The sequence below is a fragment of the Haplochromis burtoni genome, unplaced genomic scaffold, assembly GCF_018398535.1.
Source record: "Haplochromis burtoni strain Fernald_Lab_line unplaced genomic scaffold, NCSU_Asbu1 Contig_116, whole genome shotgun sequence".
Lineage (NCBI taxonomy): Eukaryota > Metazoa > Chordata > Actinopteri > Cichliformes > Cichlidae > Haplochromis > Haplochromis burtoni.
In genome coordinates this window covers 1,615,250-1,628,307 of record NW_024582477.1, presented here as the reverse complement: position 1 = coordinate 1,628,307, position 13,058 = coordinate 1,615,250, and the positions used below count along the sequence as shown (strand labels likewise).

Sequence of the window (13,058 nt, the reverse complement as noted above, 5' to 3'; positions counted from 1 at the left end):
CACATCCATCAGTCTGTGTGTGAAACTTCGGCGTAAAAAGTGCTTAGACATAGAAAAAAAAAATCACTTGTATTGTGTACTTGTGTGTGAATGGATGGCTGCAGCATGGAGAGGTGAAGCACTTTGAAAGTACGTAGAAAAGCTCTCTAGAAATGCTAATTTAAATGTTTATGTTTTAGCTGAACTTTTATTTGTCTTAATGATTATAATATAGGGGATTACAAATTCAATAACCACTCATCGTCACAGAAAATACAATATAAATGCATAAATATATGAATAGTTTTTAAATATTTCTTTTAAAAATGTACACTAGTGTCAGACAAAGCCAAGCTATCCACTGCACACAGCTAGAGGGACCCTTCAGTTATTTAACATGCCCTTCAGTGTTTCTATGTGACTGAAAAAAGGTAGCCTATAATCTCCATCACTTCGCTCCGTGCTGTGAATTTAACTGAACGTGGCCTTAAATGTAAAACATGGCATAAACAGTGTTACACCTAATGATAAAGTGTAAAGAATTAACAATGCACTTCTCTCAAACAACATATTTAAGTGATTTAATGAAACAATTTAAAATGAAGCAACAAAGCAAGGATGACTCATTTAGTTAAACACCTTCTCGTCTCCTGATCACTCTCCGGTGGGAGGGAGGAGAGGAGTCAAGGAGAGGAACTGAGAATGTGCAATTTGAGAAATGAGAAGAGGGTGGGTCTTACCCATCTATCCATCCTTCCATCCATCCATCCATCCATCCTTCAAAATGGCCACTAAGGGTCAGCAGAAGCAAGCTGTAAACAACCTGTCTGTAAACATTCTGATATTTCAGCAGTTCAGTAGCCTGATGGCTTTTGTGTAAAAGCTATCCCTGAATCTGCTGGTGCAGGTGTGGATGCTCATGTACACTCCTACCTGACTACAGGAGCTTGAAGAGTGTGTGGCTGGATTAAAGAGGATCCTCTGGGCTGTCCTCCTACAGTGCTGTCTGTAGAGGTCCTGGATGGCTGGCAGTTCAGACTTGGTGATACAATGTGCATATCTGGCCATCCTCCACACAGCTTTGTGGTCCAGAGCATTACAAGTGCTATACCAGGTTGTGATACAGCCTCTCAATGGTGCCGTTGTTGAGTATTCTGGGGTTTATTCCAAACCCTCCTCATGATATGCATGTTCATGTGGATAACCTGTCTAGCAACACCAGGCTCCACTCGTAGTTTCTGACCACGTGAGGAATCTAAGATAAATATTTGCTCCAACTCAAATATCTATGTTGCAAATGGGGGACAGATTTATTCCATTTGCTGTGATGTTGTTCTGTGTTTTCAACACTAGGTGTCAGCAGCAAACAGCCCGATTCCAGAAGAGCGACCAAAACATGGAATAAGTTAACAGTAATGGATCTGCAGTTTGGAAGCTTTTTAGGCTGGCAAGACCAACAAGGGTTTGTTTGTTTGTTTGTTTGTTTGTTTGTTTGTTTGTTTGTTTGTTTGTTTGTTTTGTTTGTTTTGTTTGTTTTTTCAGTTTGTTCATCAACTTCAAAGTCTTATCTTAATGAAGTATTGCGATAAAGTTGTAATTCATTATGTTGGACTGGTGTAGAGCAGGCTGTGGTGTTCATGGGCACTCAGACTGCGATGTGAAAAGAAGATAAATGAATGACTCCATGACCCAGTTTGGAAGAAGATGTTATTTTTATTGGTCAAGTGTGAAAAGTACACAAAGGAAGGAAGAAACCATAAAACAAATCAGAAGCCTTTCACCTTACTACCTTAAATTCAACATGCTGGTCTATACTCACTGACACTCAGTCACAGGGGCAATATAAGACAATGGAATAGATAAAAAACACATTTCCATTACTAAAGCAATAATTGGTGACTCTCCATTATAAAATATGCAGTAACATTAGCTTAAGCCTGTAAAGCTTCATCCATGAAATAATTGCCAGAAAATTAAAATTTTCTGAAAGTGGAGGATTTATTGAACCTTCTGACAAATTAAAACAAAAAGAAATTAAATGTTCATTTGAAAGTATAAGATTTAATTTTCACAATTTTTACACCTGTGTACTATTCTTCAACATGGCAAAAAGAATTTTAGGGAAATTTTTAACAAAAATAACCAAAAAAATCTATCACAGTGGACTTTAAAGCCATCTCAGCATGTGTTACCATAACGCAAGAGGGGTTGCAGGTACATCTATAGTCACAGCAGCTGAAAATCTGCTTCCTGTGTCCCTGAAATGATTACAAATTGTTCAGTTAGAACAAAATATTTTGGTCAGAATGTTTTGTGTACTCTAAAACAGCATCTATTTAAGTTGCCCCTTCAGATCACAGTGTGGGATGTTTAGAGAAGGAGAAACTTAAACCTGGCGGGCTGCAAAAAGCAATATTTGCTGCTCTACGATCGAGCCAGCTTGTAACTCTCTGCCTCATTTGATCACTAAGGGGCAGCAGAAATAAGCTCTACTGCTGACACTGAACTGGAATCAACACAAAATATTAATTTCTCTGTGGGAGATTTGTGGTTATTTAGCTGCTACATGCTCTTTGCATGTTTGAAGCCAGTGTACTTCGGATTTATTAAAATCTTTCAAGGCTGCAAAACTATGAAGAAAAAATACTCAGAGCTGAAGAAAGCCAATGAGTCAGTAATAACTCTCTGTGATATCATCACCACAGGGTTCATCATGTGACAGTATGTCAACATCACTGACCAAGCCCACGACTATCAGGACATTTAGCTTAAATCCTGGTTGGTGCTCAGGTAGGCATTGGTATCACATGACTTGATAAAACACCAGTAAACAAAAAAAGGTCTGTAGCCTTTAAAATTGATCTGAACAGTGAGTCATGCAGTGAAATTATCCCAGGATGTTCTCCACATGTGAAGTTGGTTAGAATGTGGCGTTTCCTACCTTCTTCTAGTTTTCTTTGTCCTCTGAAGTTGGGATGAAGGACGCAGGTCCTGAAGGTAGTGCTGGCTTGCGGAGGAAAGGATATGTGAGTTTTTCCCTCACACAGTGCTGATAGGTTCGGTCACAGTCAAATCCAATTGGACAGCAGTGGTAGCCATCCAGACAACATTTGCCCTGCAAGAAACACTTTTAGTCTCTCAAAAGAATAATTATCATAGCTGCAAACTTGCTTCATGTCAGTGGAAGATAAAGGGAATTTTATTAAAATCATGTGTCTTATTGCACAAGAGTGTTTAGGCTGACTCACAGGAGAGTAGGGACAACAGGTCCAGCCTCCTTGTGGGTGTCTGCAGCAAGTAGTGCCATCAGGACAGTAGGTGTAACTGTCACAGTAGACCACTGAAGTCTTTATTTGATCTGGGACGTGGCTCTCTTTAAGCTCCTGGAGTGGAGTTCCAGGCAGTTCAGGGGTGTTTGGTTTCTCTGCAGCTTCCTTCTTCACCATGGGTATGGTCAGCCACGGCTGGTCTAATTTCTCACAATTCATGGTAACCAGGTTACAGCGATATCCTGACGGGCAGCAGTGGAGCAGGTCGGCGCAGCACATGGCCTGCAAAGTAAGTAAGACGAGCAGAGCTTTTTAACAACCAACAATCAAGTTACTGCACTGGCAGAAAGTTTCTGACTTACATTTGGATATGGGCAGCAGCCATATCCGATATTAGTCTTGCAGCAGGTGGTGGTGTCTGAACAAGTACTCCCATCAGGACACATAGAGCATGAAGCATATCCCCACAGAAACACACCGAATGACAAACACAGAGTGATCCTCAACATCTGGAAGACAGAATCAACATGACTTTGCAGATTTTTTTCTTTCTGAACTAAAAAGATCAGACTTTGTAACTTTAATGTGACACACCAAAGTCCAATTTTAGTAGCAACAACTAAACCATAAAACACTTTACAAAAAAGTTCACTTCTTTTAATCACTTACCTTTAGGCAGTGAAGAAATTCAGCAGCTTCCTGTGATGCCTTTCACACTTTCCCCTCTGCTGTATCACACACAGCTCTATATAGTACAGGTCAGACACTCCCACTGAGTAAGAATGAAAGATTAACTTCACGTAACACCCCTCTATCTCGTGACTCTCATATTAAGACAGACAGGTTTCGAAATTTTCTGGAACTGCAGAAGTTCAAATCCACTACTTAACTGCTGTAATTACTCAGCTTGATATACAGTCTCCACACGTCCTCATATGACATGATTGTATATCCACAATAAAGAAGGAGTGGGTCTGTAAGCCTCACCTATCGATCAAAGTACAACAGAGCTGGCAAAAGTACAGACATTCTTCAATATGTAGGAGCAGAGATTGAACTACTGAGTACTATTTATCACAGTTGCTGAGCAGTCCTTACGTTCGTATATAACCTCTTCTTCCCCTCCTGTCCTGTCTTTCTCACATCGTTCTCTATCTCTGAAGTTATTAACTTTTTTTCCCTCCCTCAAATGTGTAACCTGTACCTTTAGCTAGCAGACACACTTTTGTGACAAAGTGCACACAAACAGTTTGTGTGTTTGCAAATATTTGTTGACCTGTCAGAAATGCTGGATTTTATAAAACACTGCTCCCATTATGCTCGCTTCTCTTCTGTAGTGCTAGCTAGAAGCAACTTGCAAACATCTGGTCCAAAAAAGTGTTGTTTTAGATCATTTTGGCCTGCTTTAAGGGCTGAATATAGTACTTTAAATAACATAAATTATACATTTCTGCCTATTTTGTGCCATTGTGTGCAATAAGCACCAGTGGTGGATGCACCAACAGGATTGTCTTTGTTATTTTCCCTCCATTTATGTTCAAGTCGGTTTGACATCTGTTATGTTAAACAATAGATGGTACGACAACAACAAGAAGACACACCACCTTTGTCACAATTATTGTATCTTCTTGCACAACATGGCTATGTGAATGCTGCTATCTTGAACATGCTTAGAACCCTGAAGATAACCATCTGCGGGAGCTGACTTCTTCTCAACTTCTTGCCATTGCTAGCTAAACTTGCAACACTGGTCTTGATTACAGAAAATCTCAAATCAAATCACATATCTACAACAATTACAGCAAGGGATGAGTTTCAAGTATGCCTTAACTATACCAAGTGTTTTGATAGCAGTTCAAGACAAAGTCATCGCACAGCTGAAGCACAACAGCACAACAGCCTCATGTATATCAATGGAAGACATTAGGTAATTAGCACAGCGGCTAACTTGTAGAGGGCTAGCATGGTGGTGAGTGCAGGACACTGGGGAGGAAAAAACAAAACTAAAAAAGTGTGAACTTCAGTCCATGGTGACCATTAATCTACTGTGTTGAAAAAAGAGAACGATATGTATTGGGAGCCTGTTGTTGCTCCAAAAGATTAACTAGCTAAGGATAGTGCCCTCCAATGAAAATAGGTGCAGCCAATTATTGAATGGACTACCACATGAGAACATTTTGAGAACAGATTGAAGCACCCAAGACTACGCATTAAAGGTCCAAACTCATGCTAAAGATGCAAAATGTTTATCTCCGACTCTCCATAATGTTTTCATTTAAATATAAAAATACCTCACTGGAGCCGCCCAGAGTGAAATGAGCAGTGTGGGAAATAATGTCACACTGGTGTGTGTTTTGTTGCGACATTAGCAGTTCCCATTGTTTCGGCTCCACACTTGGGGGAAAAAAGTCATAAAATTAAAAATAAATGTATCTCTACTTTCAGAAAAATATTATTGTAAATAAAGGCGTTACTAGAATTATGAGGCACTATGACAAATTTTTTTTAGTTACATTAAAATTGGTGCTCATCCAGCTCACATATTACTAAATGACGAAATGTAGGTGAAGAGCCGTTAGTTGATAGGCAGCAGATGCTTTATTGCTTAATTTTGTTACTGCAGAGAAAAGAGCAGAAAACTACAGGTCTCGTGAGTATTGTTTTTTTTTCCTTTTGTTCTATGCTTACAGGTTTACAAACGCTTGTGTTTACAACTATCACTAGATGTTTATATAGACTGAAAACCACAGCACACATCCACAACAATCAAAGTTTACACATAAAAACAAACTGAAATAATCATTCCAATTGGTTATTTATTAATATAAATGATATTTAAAAAATCTATCCCTCGGAAGGGCTAGAAAAATATTCTGCATTTTAGCAATTAAATTTTACTTTCAATTAATGTACAAGATCGCTAAATTGTGAACTTCAGTCCTGTGTTCAGAACTGCAACTTGGTGACTAATAATGTATAAAAAGGACAGAAAGATATGTACTGGTAGTTGCTGGTGCCCAACTTTTGTGGCACTAGCAAGAGATGGTACCTTGCAAAGACAATGATAAAATATTCTGCATTTTAGCAATTGATTTGACTTTCAATTAATATACAAGATCGCTTTATCCAAGAAAACTGCTTTGTGAACTGTAACTTGAAATGGGAAATTATAAGGAACATTTCACAGTGAATTTCTTCTTTTTCTCACTGCTTCTCTTTTTGTTCTTGGCATCAGGAAAAAGTTGAAATGTGACCACAGGGAGAACAAAGAGCACATGTCTCTGAAAACCATTTCACAATAATGGAATTTCTATAATCAGCTGCAACAGCAACCAGCAGTCAGGTCACAAGGTCAAAAATGTACTAAACTGGCTTTGAACATTGCCAAAATTAAATGTATTGTACTGGCCAACGGGAATGTTCTGGCTAACACCGCGGCACAGAACCCATGTATCCATAGTTTCCACATTACGCTAAAGCTCCTGGGACACGCCAATGTGTCTCAAGTCTATGAACATCTTCAAGTTTAACTTAGCCAAAATGCCAGATAGTTGCTGTGCACAAATCAACATTTATTTACACCTGCCGGAATGGTGCAGAGTATGTCAACAACATGTGAACACACCTCTCCTAACCCTGCCTTACAGTCCAAATCACACCAATCTGACAATTTAATGCTACGAGAACTTTTCTGGCCCTATACTGTAAGTTCAAGTCGACAAAACATAAGATTATGTTTATTATTTACCCATAAAGATTGAAAATACATGTTGCTGTCTGTACTTTGAAAGCTTTCAAAGCAGCAGTGTAAGGTGAGGGATTCTCTACAAGATGCACGTAGATGCAGCAAAACTGGAGCTCTGGGAGAGACGTCGAAACTTTCAAGGATTTTTTTTTAAAGCTACAGACACAGAATATGGAACACAAGTCCCTCAAATTCATATCTTTGTTTTTCCTCCATGGAAGGATGATCTAAGCAGTCTTGGCTCAAGACAAGTGAGAAAAACAACAACACTCAACTATTGGTAATGACACTGGAGTAATGTTTTGCCCATCAGGGTGGTGAGTCAGTCACATGACTGAAAACTGCCTGGTTGGGATCTCAGTTAAGGAGATTTATAAAATTAAATTACTGTGTTTTAACTTAAATAATTCTTTATTTTAGTCTGATCATGTTGAGCATATTGTTTCCAAGATGGCAAAGGGCATTGCTCTCTTAAGGAAATTCTCTACATATCTTCCTATCTCTGTCCTGAATTGTCCAATAATTTGGTCATGCTAAAAAACATATAAAAGTTACAGCTTGGGGCAGCCAGAACAGTTCAGCAATTTAAAGGCACATGTTTAGTTACTCGTGCAATCAGCTATTGTGAAATCTGTGTCATTCTTTTATTTTGCAATTAACTTGTAAGGTGTGGTTTTAGTCATGATCATATGACAAAGCAAGTTACCTCTGGTCCACCAGATTTACCCTGTCCTCAGCTGATTTTAAGAAAGGAGCTGCCAATACATAATTTACAATACAAAAATTAAACCTAATAAATAAACAAGCTTTAAATAAACAAAATTTAACAAATTCTACACAAAAGCTGTTGTCAAGAAATCTGACATGACTGCCCTGCACTTCACACAAGGATGCTGACGAACACCCACTTGGCCAAAAAAAAAACATTTTGACAAACAACCTGCGTTTACAGTGATTTACTCAATGTCACACTGCAGGATATTACATTTTTATTTTGCCTGTAGTAGTGATGCTGTGCTGGGGGCTACATGCTTTGGTAAAAATGACTTTTAATCAGATAAAGAAAGAAAGACGGACTCGGCCTACAGCGTGAGAGACAGGGCAACTTAAACATCTGGTCAAATACATTTCTTTTTGGTAAAATGAAACTGAGAAGTTGGCTTCTGTGGTTTAAAGTGCTACAGCTGTGAATGCCCTCTACAGGGAGTGCAGAATTATTAGGCAAATGAGTATTTTGTCCACATCATCCTCTTCATGCATGTTGTCTTACTCCAAGCTGTATAGGCTCGAAAGCCTACTACCAATTAAGCATATTAGGTGATCATCTGTAATGAGAAGGGGTGTGGTCTAATGACATCAACACCCTATATCAGGTGTGCATAATTATTAGGCAACTGTCCTTTCCTTTGGCAAAATGGGTCAAAAGAAGGACTTGACAGGCTCAGAAAAGTCAAAAATAGTGAGATATCTTGCAGAGGGATGCAGCAGTCTCAAAATTGCAAAGCTTCTGAAGCGTGATCATCGAACAATCAAGCGTTTCTATTCAAAATAGTCAACAGGGTCGCAAGAAGCGTGTGGAAAAACCAAGGCGCAAAATAACTGCCCATGAACTGAGAAAAGTCAAGCGTGCAGCTGCCAAGATGCCACTTGCCACCAGTTTGGCCATATTTCAGAGCTGCAACATCACTGGAGTGCCCAAAAGCACAAGGTGTGCAATACTCAGAGACATGGCCAAGGTAAGAAAGGCTGAAAGACGACCACCACTGAACAAGACACACAAGCTGAAACGTCAAGACTGGGCCAAGAAATATCTCAAGACTGGTTTTCTAAGGTTTTATGGACTGATGAAATGAGAGTGAGTCTTGATGGGCCAGATGGATGGGCCCGTGGCTGGATTGGTAAAGGGCAGAGAGCTCCAGTCCGACTCAGACGCCAGCAAGGTGGAGGTGGAGTACTGGTTTGGGCTGGTATCATCAAAGATGAGCTTGTGGGGCCTTTTCGGGTTGAGGATGGAGTCAAGCTCAACTCCCAGTCCTACTGCCAGTTTCTGGAAGACACCTTCTTCAAGCAGTGGTACAGGAAGAAGTCTGCATCCTTCAAGAAAAACATGATTTCCATGCAGGACAATGCTCCATCACACGCGTCCAAGTACTCCACAGCGTGGCTGGCAAGAAAGGGTATAAAAGAAGAAAAACTAATGACATGGCCACCTTGTTCACCTGATCTGAACCCCATTGAGAACCTGTGGTCCATCATCAAATGTGAGATTTACAAGGAGGGAAAACAGTACACCTCTCTGAACAGTGTCTGGGAGGCTGTGGTTGCTGCTGCACGCAATGTTGATGGTGAACAGATCAAAACACTGACAGAATCCATGGATGGCAGGCTTTTGAGTGTCCTTGCAAAGAAAGGTGGCTATATTGGTCGCTGATTTGTTTTTGTTTTGTTTTTGAATGTCAGAAATGTATATTTGTGAATGTGGAGATGTTATATTGGTTTCACTGGTAAAAATAAATAATTGAAATGGGTATATATTTGTTTTTTGTTAAGTTGCCTAATAATTATGCACAGTAATAGTCACCTGCACACACAGATATCCCCCTAAAATAGCTAAAACTAAAAACAAACTAAAAACTACTTCCAAAAACATTCAGCTTTGATATTAATGGTTTTTTGGGTTCATTGAGAACATGGTTGTTGTTCAATAATAAAATTATTCCTCAAAAATACAACTTGCCTAATAATTCTGCACTCCCTGTATATGACTGGGCTGAAACAAAAATGAAAGAGAAATGTTATTCAATACTTTATTGAGTAACATTAAAAACTCTTAAGTTTGACTACTTGAATACTGAAAGTAAATCAATCAATGGAAAAAGTCGGGTATGAAGCACTGGGACTTACTTGTAGTGGGCTAGGACACTGAAGGTCTTAGTGAGTAGCAGGCACACTGGAAAAAACTGTGGACTTTAGTCCTGTGTTCAAAACTGGTGACCAATAATGTATAAAAAGGACATTGGTAAACCTGTGAAAGATATGCACTGGTAGTTGCTGGTTAGAGGGATTGTTGCCCAACGTTTGTGCCACTGGCAAGAGATGGTGCCTTGCAAAGAAAATGAATCCAACAGTGTAAAAATGTGCAGAAATTGTTGCAAGTAACTCTGGGAGTGTAGTTTATCGTAATGAAATAACCGATAATAATGAAAGTGCAATTGAAGTGTGATAACATGTAGAAAATTTAGAGCTGTTTAAGTTATTCTCCGTTGAGGTCCAGGAACAAAGACATTGGGAATAATGTCTTTTCTTCAAATGTGTATTACTGGCTCATGTTCTTTTGAGGCAGCAGGCACAGTTCCAATTGTTCCTTTGGTCACATACTCAAATAGTCATCCAGTTCACAGTGTGTCACAATTCACAGGTTGTCACCTGTGAAATGACAAATATGACACTGCTCTTGATCACAGTTTGGGTGAAGACACATTAGGTCAGCGGTCCCCAACCCCCGGGCCACAGACCGGTGAGTCGTTTGGTACTGGGCCACGAAAGTTGATGCTCGGGTGTGAAATTTATGGTTTCCAGGGTTTTTATTGTTATTTATCGTTTTTATCGTTAACTCACCTTTCACTGGGTCTTTTCCCATGTGTTATGAATAAGTCTTTTTTTGGTAATGGTCCTGGTTTTATTTTGTTGTATTTATCCACAACACCTTAAAGGCCGGTCCTTGAAATTATTGTCGGACATAAACCCATCTGTGGCGCAAAAAAGTTTGGGGACCGCTGCATTAGGTGATCAATGTGTTGAACTTTGCTTAAATTCTCATCCACACTGTAGGAAGAGTAGCAATTGAATGCGTGTTTTCCATTCATCTGAGCTAAAAATGAGTCAAATGTTCATCGTGGGTGGAAAAATAATATAGTAAGTAATAAGTAGTAATTAAAGTAATAGTAATAAGAGTAGAAAAAAAACAGGTAAAACTAAAAATCATTTAAATTGATCGCAGATAAGAAAATAGAATGTAATAGCTTTATTGTCAGACCAAACAATAAAACATTAGGAGTGGAACTCTAAAGTGGGGTTTAAAATAAAACATCAAACATAAAAATGCTGAAAAACAAATACTATAAATGAGTTATTATACTTAAAAGGAGAGAGTAACAGCACAAGTTAGTTATCAGTACAGACATTAATTGATGCATTTAAGTATTCGGGACAGAAATGGCTCTTAAAAAGAAGAAGTCTGTGAATCTACAGGTGTGTGTTTTGGCTGATCTGTATCTCCCAGAAGGTAACAGTTCAAACAGATGGTGGACAGGCTGAGGGCAGTCCCTAAAACCGTTATGCTCTTTTGAGGTAGTGAGAGTTGGTGATTTCCTCCATGGATGGCAGCTGGCAGCCAGTGATTTTTTTTCCGGTGTTCTCACCACTCCTTGCAAAAACCTGTTTTGTCTTCTACAGAGCAGCCTGTATACCACACTGGTAAGCCGTATGTTAGACTCAACTGCAGCATGGTAGACAGATATAGGCAGTCTTGAAGCATGAAGTCCAGGTGCTGGTTTTCCAGTGTGTGTGTCTGATGCCCCAGAGCTGACTCAGAGCCGCAACACCATCAATGGCTGCAGTATGGAACAGATGTGGGTGTGTCCTCATCTCCCAGAGGAGTCATCAAGCAGACCTACAGACACAAAACATGTGAAAATATAAACAACCAGACTATCGGCAGTGATTTAACTACTTTAAGACCTCTGTGAAAATCATTTACAGCAGCGGTCCCCAACCCCCGGGCCTCGGACCGGTACCGGTCCGTGAGTCGTTTGGTACCGGGCCATGAGTCATTTGGTACCGGGCCGTGAGAGTTGAGGCTCAGGTGTGAAATGTATGGTTTTCAGGGTTTTTAATCGGTTTTCAGCGTCATTTTGTTATCGTTTTTATCGTTAACTCGGTTTTCCTGGGTCTTTTCAGGTGTGTTATGAATAAATCTTTTTTTTCGCGGTACTAGTTTTATTTTGTTGTATTTATCCGCGACACCTAAAAGGCCGGTCCGTGAAAATATTGTCGGGCATAAATGAAACACGAAACAAAATGAAGTTTTTAAAAAGCATTTTAAAAATCAGTTTATTAAATTGGAATTCAAAAATGAATTTACAAATGGAGAATTTATTCTACATTTCATTATTTCAGCACAGAATTCTTTATTTCGATGAGCGTGGCTCTTGTGGTCCTCCATATGTTAACACATAGTGAAAATCATGGAGTTGTAGCGACTCTACAATGGGAAATTGATAGATCTCGGGACCAGTGATGGACATTAGATCAACTGCAGAATCAGAATGCAGTTTTTCACCCTAAACCAAACCAAAACAACCACTATCTTCATGTGGCCTTCCCTCACCAGCTAAAATTTCCCGGGCCAAAGCTGGAACAGCAAATTCTCCCAGATAACAAGACAGTGTATGACTCTCTACTCTTTCCTCCTACTTCTTCAAGGTTACCTGCGTTGGCTTGTTGACTTTCGCTTAAATCTAGGTGAAAGGGCTCTCTCTCTTGAGTTGGACACAAGATACACACACATACATATGTACTCAGACAGAAATATACAATATACAATATAAATGACTACTTCCACTCGATGCAGCCAGGCGGGTCTGTGTCCAGCGCCGGAGTATGGCTGCATGACCAGATGGCTGTTGTTTCCTGTTCTCAGACTGCTCTCCTCCAGTCAATCAATAAAAAAGATGACTGAAGAAGAAACACTCAATGCATCATGGGAATCCCCCAGCAGCCTATGCCTATTGAAGCATAACTAAGGGAGGATCCAGGGTCCCCTGGTCCAGCCCTAACTATATGCTTTATAACAAAAAGGAAAGTTTTAATCTTAAAAGTAGAGATAGTGTCTGTCTCCCAAATCCAATTTGGAAGCTGGTTCCAAAGAAGAGGGGCCAGAAAGCTGATGGCTCTGCCTCCCATTCTTTTAAATACTCTAGGAACAACAAGTAAGCCTGCAGTCCAAGAATGAAGAGCTCTAATGGGGTGATATGGTACTATAAAGTCAGTCCAGACCTTTCAGG

At 39.6% G+C, this 13,058-nt stretch overlaps 1 protein-coding gene across 1 annotated transcript; it reads right to left on the bottom strand.

Moving 5' to 3' along the window:
• Positions 1–1,672: 1,672 nt before the first annotated feature.
• On the bottom strand, positions 1,673–4,032 carry LOC102288884 (progranulin). The gene is made up of 5 exons (XM_005928558.2): positions 3,918–4,032; positions 3,611–3,757; positions 3,228–3,530; positions 2,921–3,094; positions 1,673–2,237 (listed from the first exon to the last, which is right to left on the bottom strand). Exons 2-4 carry the CDS (start codon positions 3,755–3,757, stop codon positions 2,927–2,929), a joined length of 618 nt encoding a protein of 205 aa, XP_005928620.1. The 5' UTR covers positions 3,918–4,032; the 3' UTR covers positions 1,673–2,237; positions 2,921–2,926.
• Positions 4,033–13,058: the final 9,026 nt, after the last annotated feature.